Source organism: Tupaia chinensis, unplaced genomic scaffold, assembly GCF_000334495.1.
Source record: "Tupaia chinensis unplaced genomic scaffold, TupChi_1.0 Scaffold000688_1, whole genome shotgun sequence".
Classification (NCBI taxonomy): Eukaryota; Metazoa; Chordata; class Mammalia; order Scandentia; family Tupaiidae; genus Tupaia; species Tupaia belangeri.
In genome coordinates this window covers 5,391,567-5,407,126 of record NW_006160211.1, presented here as the reverse complement: position 1 = coordinate 5,407,126, position 15,560 = coordinate 5,391,567, and the positions used below count along the sequence as shown (strand labels likewise).

Below are 15,560 nucleotides of genomic sequence, written 5' to 3'. Positions count from 1 at the left end.
AGAAAAACAAAAAAGAGAAAACCCCCCCCCCCCCCCAAGGATGACCACACCACAATCCCTTCTCCTCCATTCTCCTCTTGGGATCTTAGGCACATACACACACATGCACCCGGCGTGAGTTTAAGCCACCAGGTCTGGGACTGGAACCGTAGTCGACTACATGGGAGTCCAGCAGCATACCTATTATGCCAATTGCTGGTCTCCAAATCTGATTTTCTGTTGGTTTTCCAACTCAGTGAAAGGTTGCATTACTTACTTCAGTCTGATACATACCTTGGAGACTTAGGAGTTTCTTGGTAACCCTTTTTTTCCCTTATATGCTCCACCTCCCCCCATTTCCAGTCCACTAACCAGCCTCTTTGTAGTGGTTATGAGTGGTCTAGTGGTCAGGCTTCCTAGGCTGAATCTTGGCTCCACTAGCTACATAACTTTGGGGAAGATACTTGAGCTCACTAAGCCTTAGTTTCTTATAAAAAGGGGCTAGCAATAGTACCCATTTCATGGGATTGTTTTGAGCATGAAGAAAAAGCCAGAGAAAGGATATAACGCAGTGTTTTTCTGGTAGTATTTAATACATGTTAGCGATTACTAGCACTATTCACCTAGTTATAAGTTCTCATAACATCTCTGTCCCTCTCTTCTAGCCCTTGTCACAGACTCAAGTTTATATATTTTTTGCCTGATCCTTTTGGTATAGACCTGTTCTCTGCTACACTACCATATATCGCCCTAAGGGCAGGGACCATATTTTTTATTTATCTCTCATGAGATGATATCCCTAACACTTAGCAGAGTGCTAGCACTCCTTCAGTGATTTTATGTTGTATGTTGAATAAATGAACACTTGAGCTAGCTCCACTTTGCTTTGTGAGTTACATTTACTGGAGAGGGTTGTCTTTATTGCTTTATACTCATTCTTAAATGCTTCCACTAAACTGTAAGCAATTAGAGCTGGCCAAACCACTCTGGAAAGGAATTTTTGGCCTTGCTATGGTAGGAAGAAAAAGCAAAAACAAGCTATATAAGTTAAATTAGCATATTTCCCATTTGGCTTCTGATCTTTACAGTGTCAAGCTTACTACATAAGCAGATCTGGGAATCAGAGCTGAAAGGTGACTTTCATGATAAATTGGTTTTTGACTAAACAAAAATCTAAAATACTTGTTAGTTTTGTAAATGATTTCTACCTTTGATTGAAAAGAAAATAGAAATTCCTGGGACCAGCAATTAGCGTAATGGTCGACTGCAGTTCTAGTTCCAGACCCGGTGGCTTAAACTCATGCCAGGTGTGCGTGCGTGCCCAAGATCCCGAGAGGAGAATGGAGGAGAAGGGATTGCGGCGTGGCCATCCTCCCAGGGGGGTGATTTCTTGCTTTCTATCTCTCTGTCTCTCTCTGTCTTTCTGGCGAGCACATGCGCCCTGTAGCAAAATCCTCTCCAAAAAAAAGGCAAAAAAAAAAAAAAATAGAAATTCTTGTTTTCTAACTACATTGTGTTTTTTTTTGGAGAGATTTTTGCTTTAGGTCGCGTGTGCTCGCCAGATAGACAGAGAGAGACAGAGAGAAAGAAAGCGAAGAATCACCCCCTAGGGGGCGTGGCCACGCCACAATCCTTTATCCTCCGTTCTCCTCTCGGGATCTTGGGCACGCACGCACACACGCCCATTGTGAGTTTTAAGCCACTGGGTCCGGGACGTGAACTGCGGTTGACTACATGGGAGTTCAGCGACATAGCCATTACGCTACCTGCTGGTCCCTAACTACATTTTTTTTTTGAAAGAAAAAAAAAAACAAACGAGCTATGATTGAATCTTGTTACAGGAAGCTCCATATGACTTACAATCTCTCTAAAGAGAACTAAAAGGATGGAAATACATAACCCAAGGTATTGGATAGTACTAATTGGTGGGATGTATTTTCTGATTATGTAGTAGTATATCCTATGGTTTATCACACCTTTTATATTACCAGTGCTCAGAATTAAAAGGACAATTTAAAACTGATAGCTGCTTTCTACTTTAACATACGCTCTTCATTTACCAACACAGGATCAGAAAAACCAGGCTTTCAATAAATTTTTATTTTAATTTAAAATCGGAAGGCTTAATGCTTTGGGGTTATATAGTTACAGTGAGACATATATATTTAGTATTGGTCTTAGAAGTGTTCTGATTTTTTTTTTTAGGGGGAGAGAGTTTTTATTTTTCTTTTGCTATAGGGCATGTGTGCACTCCAGAAAGACAAAGAGAGAGAGAAAGCGAGAAATCACACACACACACACACACACCCATGGGGATGGCCACGCAGCAATCCCTTCTCCTGGGATCCTGGGCACGCATGCACATGCGCCCAGTGTGAGTTTAAGCCACCAAGTCCGGGTTTCAAACCGCAGTCCACTACATGGCAGTCCCAACGACATAGCCATTGTGCCAGCTGCTGGTCCCAAGAAGTGTTCTGATTTTCTTAAAGGAGGCAGGGGAAAGAATATGAAAAGAGATAAAAATGAATGGACCTTGTTAGGGACCTGACTCAATCAAACCCACCATTTTAAAAAAAAAAAAAAACACAAGGGATATTTGAACACTATTTGGCTAGTTAGGACTGGAACTCTTTTTTTTTTTTTAAAGGTGGGATATTATCTTTATATTTTTAATGGCACATGCTCTGTTTTTAATAGTACATACTGAAATGTTTGCAGATGAAATTAATTTCTGGACTGTAAAATAGTCTGTGATAAGGGGCAAACAGATAATAGAGTGGATAAGGTGCTGAATTTCCTACATAACCTACTGCAGTTCCAGTCCTGAACCTAGTAGCTTTATCTCATTAAACGTGTGTGTGTGTGTGTGTGTGTATGTGTGCATGTCCAAAACCCTACGAGGAGAGTGGAGGAGAAGGAATTGTGGTGAGGCCATTCTCCCCTTGGGGGGGCAGTGATTTGTCACTTTCCTTCTCTCTCTGTCTCTCTCCAGTGAGCACATATGCCCTATGACAGAAATCTTTAAAAAAAAAAAAATCCATTTAGGTATTGTTGAGGATGTTGGATAAAATGAAATTAGCTACATGTTGATAATGGTTGAAACCAAGGGATGAGTACATAGGATTTCACTGTACTATTCTTTTTTTGTACATGTTCTAAGTTTTACCTATTAAAAAAGAAAAGACATATTTATCCTTCTTGCAATAATACATTATACTACTAAAAGAAGAATACTTTTGATCATTCCCTTGCCAGATTTTTAGGAAAGGCTTTCTAATATTTCTTCATAATTTCTTAAAGATCCTTCTGAATTTTATTTTTGCATCCTCTGCTTTTGCTTTTCTACATTCATAGCTCCTTTTATTTCTCCATAGTCATTAAAATATAAAATGTTATTGGCTTTTAGGTTCTTATTCTTTGGTTTATCTTTTATATTTTTGTTATTAGTATTTCCCTTTCATATTCATGAGACCCAAAAATGAAGCAAAATCTTACTAATTCTAAGTACAGTGGGATGATTTTTCTGTTCTTCCCACACAGTAAAAACTTGTTATGCTTGCCTTATTTTCTAACAGCAGATGGTGAACTTTGACTTTTCCCATATTCTTCCCTTCATTTCTAATTCTGATGAATGTGCATGTTATGTGTCTGTTTTTGAGACACTCATTAGCCAAAGAGAAAGTTAAAGTATACCTTATGTATAAGATAAACAAATGTTGAACCGGCAGGTGGTGTGGTGGATAAGGGCACTTGATTCCCACATGGTGGACTGTGATTCAGGTCCTGGACCTGGCAGCCTGCTTTCTTTCTTTTTCTTTTGGAGAGGTTTTTGCTATAGGGCACGTGCGGTCGCCAGACAGACAGAGACAGACAGAAAGCGAGAAATCACCCCCCAGGGGGGATGGCCACGCCGCAATCCCTTCTCTATTCTCCTCTCAGGATCTTGGGCACGCATGCACATGCGACCTGTGTGAGTTTAAGCCACCGGGTCCGGGACTCAAACCGCGGTCGATTACATGAGAGTCCAGCGACATAGCCATTACGCTAACTGCTGGTCCCTGGCAGCCTGCTTTCTCACTTTCCCTCTCTCTCTCTCTGGTCAAATGTAAAAATAGTAATAACAAGTGGAATTAAATAAATAATTTTTCTTTTTTAAAGATGAGCACATGTGTATGTTTAAGTCGTGCAGGTCTAAAAAGTTGGTAGATTTAAAAGCTTTTTTAAGTGTTCAAGCCTTCCACTCTAATGCTTTCACATAATAGAATTTGTAGATGCCAGTGTATCTTTTCCAAAGGTATTTGGTTTGATAACTAACATGCACATATATTGAAGTCATGACACTTTTATATGTGACATTTTTTTCTTTTATAGAGCGAGTCTTTGGTGGTTTGTGATGTTGCTGAAGATTTAGTGGAAAAGCTGAGAAAATTTCGTTTTCGCAAAGAAACAAATAATGCTGCCATTATAAGTAAGCTGAAAGTGATTGCCTCAAAGTTATGTGCTCTTAGTTTGTTTTTATCTGATAGCTGCATTGAATAAACCTCTAGAAAGTAAAAATAGGAGTCCTGTGTTATTCCCTCCTACTGCCACCTATAGATCACTTTAAATAAATAACAGCTAACTCTTATGTAAAAGAGCTAAGCTGGAGCATCCTACCTCCCTGTATTCTTCCTGTATAACTCGAGAGATCATCTCCTTGGTCACTTGGAGAATGAGGATTCCTATTCATAGTGACACATCTAACCTCGACCTTCTCAGAGGACTGAAAATAGTATGGCCATTCATCCCCAAACAAAACCTTTGTCTTCATCTAAAGATTGAGTTCATCATTGTGTCCAAATTCTCACTTATTCTAGACCCGAATGCCAGTTTTGAGGAGAGGACTTTTAAGTGTCACTGCCTTCTAAAAATGGAAAGAATGATTGTGTATAGCCTTTCCCATTGTGAGTCATATCTGATGTTATGCAGATTTTCCTTGTATTTGAAAGCAATAAATAATAAGTGGGTAGTGATTTAGATATTATGGGAATATTATATTCACAGGATTTACCATAAAAGTATTAATAGTAGAAAAGCCAAACATTGACTTGGCAGACTAGTGGAAAATAATGGAGATAGGTTATCTAAATTTATTTTTATTTGGTTTTGAATTATGTTAGATATATTTGAACTTAGATATCACTGCTATTTGGTAATTTGCTATATCAACATAATGATAATGCACCATGAAATACTGAGCATGGAGAAACAGAGATTTGAAGTTTCTCTATCCTGAACTCCAATCCTCTTTCCCCTTGCAGTTCTAATGATGCTACACAGTCAAGTTCCAATCACAGTTACCCTTTAAGACCTCTTCTTGTTACCTAAAGAAGTTCTTATACACAGTAAATGAAAGGAGTTGACATGAAGTTCTAAATAAGCAACCTAGGTGCTGGGAATTGTGGGTAAAAGCTTTTAAAAGCTGTCTGCTTGAGAAGCAAAGCCAGCCTTAATAGACCATACACTAAACTGCAAATGAGTTTTATGCTTGTGTTCCTTGATGTTTCAATTTTAGATTCCCCCAAAAAGACTGAGACTGTGTGGGTTGGGTAGATTAAGGTCACATTAGAATCATGCTTTACTAATACTGTATTTTTATTTTAGTGAAGATCGACAAGGATAAACGCCTGGTGGTACTGGATGAGGAACTTGAGGTTTGTTAAATAAGATAAAATACAGTTTTATAGTTTAGTAGTTATTACTGCTCAAAAGATACTGTATTAGTTACATGTATTTCTAAAACAAGTTCTGAATCTTCTTTCAATACATGCTCATTGTACATGAAAGAGGTATGCTAGTCATTACATAGTTCATTGTCTTGTTAATTTAACTGTCATCTTTAAAGTATTTATAAAATCCAGAGTAATAGGTAGAAGCTAGGGCTATATGCCCAGTAAAAAGTGAGTCAGCTTTATAGCCTGCTCCTAAATTTCTTGGCTAGTGATGAAAAACTAAAGCCCTGCAATTTAAATATTTAGTTTGTCAAATTGTCAAATTAATAACTAATTTAGAGTGAAAATAAATTACTTTTTTAAAAAGAAATCAAATCAGGCATTGTTTCTTCTGAGGGGGTGGCTTATCTCACTCAGTATTTCCTGACAACTGGACTATAAACATAGAATACCATGCTTGTCTTCTCAGCCCCCATGTTTAGTTAATAAATAGATCCAAACCGAATGGGACTAAGTGGGCCTTGATTGGATTGAGAGTTTAATAACCTTAGTTTATGTACAATTTAGTAAATAAAATAACAGTTTTATTTATTAAATATAAATTTTAACATTTTCTTAATTTTTTAACAGTTAATTTTTTCTTTGGTGCAGGGCATTTCACCAGATGAACTTAAAGATGAACTGCCTGAACGACAACCTCGATATCCTTTTCTTAGTGCTTTAAAAAGATGTGTTTAGTGGGAACCAGCAGTTAGCGTAAAGGCTATGTCGCTGGACTCCAACGTAGTTGACCATGGTTCGCGTCCCGGACCTGGTGGCTTAAAACTCAAGCCGGACGCGTGTGCGTGCGTGCCCAAGATCCTGAGAGGAGAATGGAGGAGAAGGGATTGCGGCGTGACCATCCCCCCTGGGGGGGTGATTTCTCGCTTTCTGTCTCTCTGTCTGGCGAGCGCATGCACCCTGTAGCGAAAACGTCTCCAAAAAAAACAAAAAATGATGTGTTTAGTGGTTGAAATTTTATTTGTGAACTCATTTGTTAAATTTTTAAAAGACATGTATTTTATCAGATGTCCTTCAGCATTTTGATCACAAGTACTTTAAAATATGTGTTTATATATTGAACTAAGAAAACTGAAGCTTTGATGTAATATTTTGATAAATTCTCTTTATTATAATATGTGTACAATAAAAATTGAGACAAATATGTGTTAAATCCATACTCATTGAATATATTTTTGAGAGATGAGTATGGATTTAACACATATTTATCTTTGGGGCCCGTTTATAATAATGGTGGCAAGATAATGAATAATGAACATGTGGGCTAAATGAATAGGATAGAAATTTGCTGCTCAGTAGCTCGCTGGGTGATGGTAAGTGCCTATCTCAGACAGCAACTTTAGTTTCTTTAACTTGAGAAAAACCTTCATTGTGTATAGTTATAAATATCAACATGATGATGGAAGGGTTTCATATCCTCTGTGCTTTATTTTCTCCAGTCCTGTTGGTAAGTAAATTTCTTTAAATAATATACATTTGGGTTTGGCCTGACTAACCACTAATCCTATTTTAGATTGTATTAGGTTGTCAAAAAAGTCATGATGCATTTTTTCATAGAAAAATACATCATGACTTGGAGCCAGGAATGTAGCAGTTTCGTTGCTGGACTCCCACATGGTCAACCACAGTTTGAGTCCCGGACCTGATGGCTTGAAACTTACGCTGGGTGCATTTGTGTGCATGCCTAAGATCCCGGGAGCAAAATGGAGGAGAAGGGATTGTGGCATGGCCATCCCTCTGGAGGGTGACTTCTCACTTTCCCTATCACTATCTCTGTGTCTCTCTCCTCTGCGAGTGCACAGACCCTAAGGCAAAAACCTCTCAAAGAAACAAACACGTCATGACTTTTCTAATGACCCACTACAAATTTTATGCTATCTTTAAAGGTGAAAAGTAGTGAATTACCTAAATTGAGAGTGTGTGTGTATGTGTGTGTCTTTCTGTCTGTCTGTGTGTACATACCTGTGTGCATTTCTAGAAAAAAGTTACTATAACAAGTCATGTTTTAGAACTTATTTATTTTCTTAGGATAAATTATTAGAAGTGTAATTGTTGGGCCAAATCATATATGTTCTAAGGATTTTGAAATGTAATGACATTTTTAAATATCAGAGGTATATTTTTTATGTATTTTAATCTTGTTTATAAGTATGTGAGCTTCATGTATAGTCATGGTATGTATTTGTGTTTATCTTTTAAGTAGTAATTACTAGTGATATGCCTATAAACTTGAGAGTAACCTACATTGGATATTAAAATAGGTTATTGGAATTTAAGGAATTCATTATCACCAGAACTCCCATTACTACTGCTTTCAAACACATAAAGAGTTTACTCATTGACTTTCTCTTTGGACTTCAATTTGTATGATTTATTTAGTGCTTAATATATACCGTAGTATATATTTAATTTAATATGTAAGTAGCCTATAACTTTTATCAGAGCAGATCTTATTGTCTTACTGGCCCATAACCATTCTAAGAAATTTTAAATGTGTCATTTTTTAAAAATAAAAATGAAAACTCATTACTTTTTTCAAAATTTACATCTCATTCTGTCTCATTTCTTTACTAATATCTTTTCCAGGATGTAAGCCTGAACAACAGATGATGTATGCTGGGAGTAAAAATAAGCTAGTCCAAACAGCTGAACTAACCAAGGTGGTATTTATATTTGACTGGCTTGTGAAGAAAATATTTTCCTTTAGAGTATAGAATTTGAGGGGTTTAGTATTTTTTTATGCAAGTGAATATGATTTAGACCAGAGCATTAAATTAGGCCAAACTTTTGTTAGTTGGAAATATCAATAGAATGTTTGAAGCCTTTCAGTTAAGGTATGTTTTATTGTTTTGTTTTAAATTGTCTAAAGGATATACATGCTCAGGAGAGAGAGAGAGAAACAGAAAAAGGGAGAGAACTACCCACCCCCCCCCATAGGGAATGGTCATTCCACAATCCCTTCTCCTTTTCTCGTTTTTCTCAAGTCATTGAGTCCAAGACTTGAACCATGTAGTCACCTGTGTGGGATCCAGCCATCTTAACCACGGTACCTCTGCTGACTCCAAAGTGTGTTTTTTGAATAAGTTGATTAGAAAAAATTACATTAAAGATGGAAGAAGTTTTAGAAAAGCCACCATAGCTATTTAACCTATTGAAAGTTCTTATCTTTCATAATGTAATCTTTAGTAGATTATGTATGGTTAGCATTGAAACTTCTCTGAGCCTTTTATCATAGTCTTAAAATGAATCCAGTTCTGTGCTGCAATTCTTTATAATGCAGTAAACTGTATTGTTTCCAAATCTGAAATCAAATTGATAAAAATACTAATAAAGCTTGAATATACTGGTTTTTTTGAGACACTTGTTTTAAGATTTAACTTGCCCCTATTGTTTTTATAGTATTTTCAAAGGTTAAACTCTTGAACTTTATTTAATTTTCACATACTGAGTTTTTTTTTTTAAGCATATACATTTAAGATTTTGAAACAGAATATTCTGTTACTAAAACTGTACTTTACTACTAGTTTTTGTTTGCTACCTCTTTGTAGTAAACAAATATTTTCTTTCAGGTTTTAAAGACAGTGTCAATGATTCCCCTCTGGTGCTCAGTCATCGCTTTAGGGATTTGTTTTTTGTGTTTTTTTTTTGTTTGTTTTTTGTTTTTTGTTTTGTTTTTGGAGAGGTTTTTGCATGTGTTTGCCAGAGAGACAGAGACAGACAGATAAAAAGCGAGAAATCACCCCCCCCAAGGGGGATGGCCATGCTGCAGTCCCTTTTCCTCTCCAGATCTTGGGCACGCACGCGCATGCACCTGGCGTGAGTTTAAGCCACTGGGTCCGGGACTTGAACCACAGTTGACTACATGGGAGTTCAGCGACATAGCCATTATGCTAACTGCTGGTCCTTAAGGGAATGTTTTTAAGTGATCCATGTTCATTTCCCTTAGCCCATATGATTGTCATTGGTATCACTAATTTATAGACACCACATTTTCCTAATGCATAATACAGGAACAGCCTAGAGTTGCTTTAAAGGGTTGGATGGTCAAGAAGGATCTGTTGGGACCAGCAGTTAGTGTAATGGCTATGTCACTGGACTCCCATGTAGTCTACCGCGGTTCGTGTCCTGGACCCGGTGGCTTAAACTCAAGGCGGGGGCGTGTGCGTGCGTGCCTAAGATCCTGAGAGGAGAATGGAGGAGAAGGGATTGCAGCGTGGCCATCCTCCCTGGGGGGTGATTTCTTGCTTTCTATCTCTCTGTCTTTCTGGCGAGCGCACGTGCCCTATAGCGAAAAACCTCTCCAAAAAAAGAAGGATCTGTTAATAACTTTAGGCCTGTTGCTTCAAAGTGCTGGAGATGAGAGACCTTACACAAATTTATAGGTTAGTTTTACAAATGTTCCCATTGAATACTTGAACAACTTTGTGAGGTTGATGGTGGTATTCCCATTCAGAAAGTTAAAAAAATCAGGTTCAGAGGATGAATGGCTTGCCCCCAGGCTGCGTAAGAGTAAGTGATAAAACTAGGATTCAAACTCATATTTGGCACCATCCTTTCTGCTGTGATATACGTTATCTCTCTATTGCCATTATACCTCTAGTCCTCTGTTAATTCCGCTCTTAGCTCTTGCTAGAGATTAGTGGCTGTGAACCTCTAACCTTAGCAAAGCTATTGATAGCTGCTATTTCCATTTGAGGTTCAAACTATGGAGGACCAGCATATATTCCTCTGGTTCCTAGCTAGGCTGCTTGTAGTTGTATATACTTAAGTGTCTCTCTTAGTGGATAATATTTACAGAACTCTTTTAGAAAATCTGTAGATCTGTGCTTTTAAGAGAGTTTTGATTTTATGCCACCTTGGTTGTTACACTTTGGTAACTGAATACTTAGCATCCAAAAGAAGTAAAGTCCTGGCCCAGCCATGGTGGTGTGCCCTGCTAAGCCACTGTGCTCTGTAGGCTGGTGTCTGGTGTCCCAGGATTGGTTCTTGGTCCACCCTGAAGCCCATGCATGGTGAAGTGGGCCTATGATCTCAGTAACTCAGAGAGGCTGAGGCAGGAGGATCACGACAGTGAGACTGTGTCTAAAAAAAGAGAAGTAAATTGCTACTTAAAAAGTATATATGCAGGTTAAGTCTTGACCAGTATGAAAGAAAGCAGAATTTGGTATTTAATCTCAAATAGTTGATGTGTTTGCTTTTTCTTTCTAAGAATGGCAGCGTATTAACTAATTTTTTTCCCCTAAGGTGTTTGAAATAAGAAATACTGAAGACCTGACTGAAGAATGGTTACGTGAGAAGCTTGGATTTTTCCACTAATGTGAACTTCCGTGTTTCTGAAGTATTTATGTATTAACCTGACCATACTGGAACCAGACATAAATACTTATTTATGCCTAAAATGCACTGTTACTTACAGTTTGTTTCCTGCAGTAAAGAAAAATTCTTCATTTGTGCAAAGTTTGAACAAAGAGGAAATCATCATCATAGTAATGAAACTTTGTCAAGTGTTTCCTTATATTCGTAATTGTTAGGTGGACTACTTTTCTCCAGGGACTTTTTGCACTCTCGTGACTAATTTCGATAATTTATGGTTCAGAATTTGTTACTATTTACAGACACCATTGGAAAGTGGGTATTAGATTGGAATAGACAACAGTTGCCTCCTTTTGACAAATACTGGATATTAGCAGTCTATATCTGAAAGTAGCACTCAGTCAGATCATTGAAATTAATTTGAGGTTAAAGACTTGAGTGACCCAGTTTTGAGCCATGAATAATAATTTACTGTGGTGTAAACTGCATTACAGGTATACTTTCCATCAAGTCCGTACCTCCTTTGGTTTTCTGTATCTTTTGAATCTGGTCTAGAAACTGTTCATCAATCACTCATTCTTAAGGTTTAGGAGTTAGACCTTATGATAGAACTATGATTATTAGGTTTTCTCTTATGGAAAATAGCATCTTAGTCTTAGAAATTGGTGGGTTGTACTAATCAAGGGCTTCATTCCTGGTTATGTCATTTCTAGGTAGTTTTGAATCTAGGTTAATAACACTTTATTTATTAAGTACTTCCTAATGTCCTGTGAACACTAATTATTTTAAATGTGTTAATACTGTGCCTTTGATTTGTTAGCTTTAAAGTTAGTTTAAAACTTTTACACTGCCAGTATTCCAGATTTGTTGAAATTAATACTTTTTTAAAGGGTCCAGGTAAAACAATTTTCTAATGTGTGTATCTAAAATTTGTAATAAAATCAAGTTCATATTTTTAAAATTCCAACTATCTGCTTGCATTGGTAAATATATGGCAGTTGAGAGTTATAATATTGGGTATGTCTGTGATTCATTTTTATGCCATAGGGAAAAATTGCTTATCTTAGAATGTTGGCCATAATTAATAATAGTAGTTTATCAGTAGAAATTACATCTTATCTCCTAGATGTCAGAAGATAGTCTAAGCTGGACACCTGAGTAGTTAACTAAACCAGTCTTGTTAGATGATGGCATGTTTGATATAAAGCGAGTATTCTAATTATAACTTACTTTAAGAAGAAATATGTAAGTAACTATTTAGCATTAATTTTAAAAGATGTACTCTAGAGCCTAACCAAATTCGGTGAGTAAATTCTTATATTAAGAATATCTTAGTCACTTCAAAACTAACAAGGGCATTTTTTTGTCGGCATATTTTCTATTCATATGTTCTTTGGATTTTATTTTTGGGTTTCTGTGCCAGCTTGAATGAAGACATAAAGATAGTTGGAATTTTCACAATATTGAATGGAACATTTTCTGTTCCTAACACCGCTGGGCTCCACTAATCTAGAAGTCAGGAAGCAATAGGAAGTTGTTGGAGATGAGGAAGCACTAAAATGGGTAATTTGGTTAATGAATGGAAAGGAGTCTTTATTCCTATTTCTGGATACAGAAAATTTTATCTAGGAAATGTAAGAATTCTTTAGATATTTTGATATGGTGAAATAACTTGTTTATAATTCTGCAGAAATGCAATTGTGTAATTCAAGTGAGTGGAGAGTGTTTAATGTTACTGAATGAAGGAAATGAGATTTAATTTGACTTGTTTGCAGCAATAAGAGAAACTTAACTAGTGCTGCAAGAATGTATTTTTAATGAGGTTCCTTATTTTGTCTTGCATGTTTTAGTTTAGTTTTGTTTTGTTTTTTAAAAATTCAAAAGTCCTTCATAATGTCAGAAAATATTGACCTGCCATACACAGACTCTTAGTTCCCCTATTGTCTAACAGGAACAAAAGAGCAGTGATGAGGAATCAGACAAACTCAAAAAAGCAGGCCTTATCAGTAACACCTATTTTGCAAGACAACAGATTGGGGTTAGGGGATCAGTAGAACATTTTTTATTCTATCTGTCCTATAGGGAAATTTACAAATTCTGTGATCTAAAGTATTCTCAAACATTTTTAAATATTTCCTTTTCACCTGATTAAATTTTGTATTTTTTTAAAGTACATTTCCTAATTAGTCTCTTTTCCTGCCTTCCTTCAAGTAGTCTCTTTTCCTGCCTTCCTTCAAATAGTAAATCCAGATTTCATAATTCCAGTTTTTACATTCCATGTATTTTTAGTACATCCATTCCCATTCAGCCTTATATCTCAGTCTTCCCTTTTTGGCAGCAACTTTTTTCCTGGGAACCTCCTTCATGGTCTTCTAAGTCAGCATTAGTTTTGAAACTGTTGGCTTTGCCTAAGTTCTGCATAGCATCTAATATTCACAATAGAACCAACTGGTAAAGTTCACATATGTATTTAGTATGGGTTTTGTGGCAACATAAATGACATGAAGAAAACTGTTCTCAGGTTACTATGCTGAAATTCCAAAATGTCTCGGTTTTGAATAATATTTACTTTGTTCTGGTATTGAAGCAATTATGTTAGGAAAAAAGTTGGTTGACTGTTTTGTTTAATTGACTTCTAAAATGTTTGAAATGTCTATTTCTAAAAAGTTCACTAAATGCCTAGTGCAGTTAAACATACTCTTGTTTAAGAGGGTGTTGCTAAATTTTTTATTGTCTTTACTAAATAATCTGTGTGGCAAAATGTCTGTTGGCACTTTCCTTCCCCCTTTATCTCCTATTTTCAGGAGTCAATTGTAGCCATAAACTGTATCCTGATCTGACACTTTAAAAATTTCCAGTTCGGGGAGTTTATTGCCAAATTGAATTTGGCTGTTTTTTTTCTCCCACCCATATAGATATTAGGAAAATGTATTTTAAAAATGTTTGGACTACTTTGAAAACTCAAACGGTGTCATTAATCCATATGTGGGCTAGTGACAGATATTTTCATAAGGGTTTAAATGCTGATATCTGGTGGAAGTAGAGAGTAGCTTGTATTCTGTCAATTCAAGTCGTCTTGGTATGGTTGCTTTCCCTGTTTGTTCAGTAAACTGATAATACTGGAATCTGTAGAGTTTGAGCCTTTATAACTTATGTGAAGAAGTGCTACAAAGATTTCTGGACAAATCTTATTTTGTATTTCTGGAAGAATGTAAATAATCTCCTAGGCCACTTAAAATCAATGGTCCCAAGCTGAACATTCTCAAGAAATATGTTTCCTTTTATTCCATTTAACATTTCAAATCATTGAACATATACCTGTGTTGTGTAAAGCAACTACATTAAGCTCGTGATAGAAACTGTATTTTCTTGTTTTTTTTTTTTTTTTTTTTTTTTTTTTTTTTTTTTTTTTTTTTTTTTTTTAATATAAGTCGTATACATACAATTACTTGAATATTGTTTGAGATCACTAACATGCCAGGGCAGTTCCCACTGATTAAGATGGTCCAATAGAATCTCATTCAGGAGGCTTGAAACATTAATGGTTTAGTCTTGTGAATTTTAACAGTTCTCTGTCATCGTTCAGCAAAACCAACTGGCACAACTTCTTAAGCTGTGGTTTCAGTCTCTGCTAGTTCATATTGCATGTTTATTTTGGACAGTCTTTTGTTAAGCATGGTGCTTGTACTGGTTTAAATAAAATGTTAACTTGAAAAGACTTCAAGCTTTTTATTTTTACTCGCCTTTCCCCCATTTTGGAGTTACTGATACCTGCCTGGCTCACTTTGGGTGAACCTCATGCTGATTCAGGAGTTTACTTTACTGGAAGGCAAAATAAATGATCATTTGGCAATTTGAAGGGAGAATATAATGAGATTATAAAAATTTCTAAAACTCAGCTTGATGTTGAAATGATTTGTGTTAGGGGCAGAGGGAGTTATTTCAAGTGACAAACCCCTGCTTTCAAGGGTAGAATTGTAGAAGTTAGGAGGCTGTGTACTTTGTGAGACATCAAATTAAAGGTTCTTTAATTGAATATAGTTTTTTACTATTAAATATCAATTGACTCTGCCTTTGTTACAGATTGTGCTACATGGTATGTTTAATAGGTTTCTGTTGAATGACTGCAAATTGCTAATACATAGTTTTTAGAGTTTACCATTTACTTCTGTATGTAGCAATAGTCTCAGTTTGATATGATTGTGAAAGGAGTATGCTTTCTTTAAGAATCTCACAAGGAGAGCCAGCCCACGGCCTACTGGTTTGGGGAGCCGTGTCTCATATAGCTGACCATGGTTCGAATCCCAGCCCCAGCAACTTGAAAAACACTGGGTGTGTGCTTGTGTGTGCATGCCCACTCCCAGAACCATGACAGGATGGAGACTAGATTGCAGCATGACCATGCCTCGTTGAGTGCATTCCTCCTTTATCCCTAGCAGAGTGCACATGCCCTCTGGCAATGAAAACGTAATGAAGGGGAGCCAGCAGGTGGCATAG

The 15,560-nt window shown here is 36.5% G+C and overlaps 1 protein-coding gene across 1 annotated transcript in view; it reads left to right on the top strand.

The window, feature by feature from the left end:
• Positions 1 to 14,781, top strand: part of GMFB (glia maturation factor beta) — a 16,991-nt gene extending 2,210 nt beyond the window's left edge. The window contains 7 exon segments of the mRNA XM_006160558.3: positions 4,351 to 4,447; positions 5,623 to 5,672; positions 6,342 to 6,391; positions 7,115 to 7,197; positions 8,337 to 8,410; positions 10,995 to 11,060; positions 11,062 to 14,781. Coding sequence (XP_006160620.1) covers positions 4,351 to 4,447; positions 5,623 to 5,672; positions 6,342 to 6,391; positions 7,115 to 7,197; positions 8,337 to 8,410; positions 10,995 to 11,060; positions 11,062 to 11,103 — 462 coding nt within the window. The 3' untranslated portion in view covers positions 11,104 to 14,781.
• Positions 14,782 to 15,560: the final 779 nt, after the last annotated feature.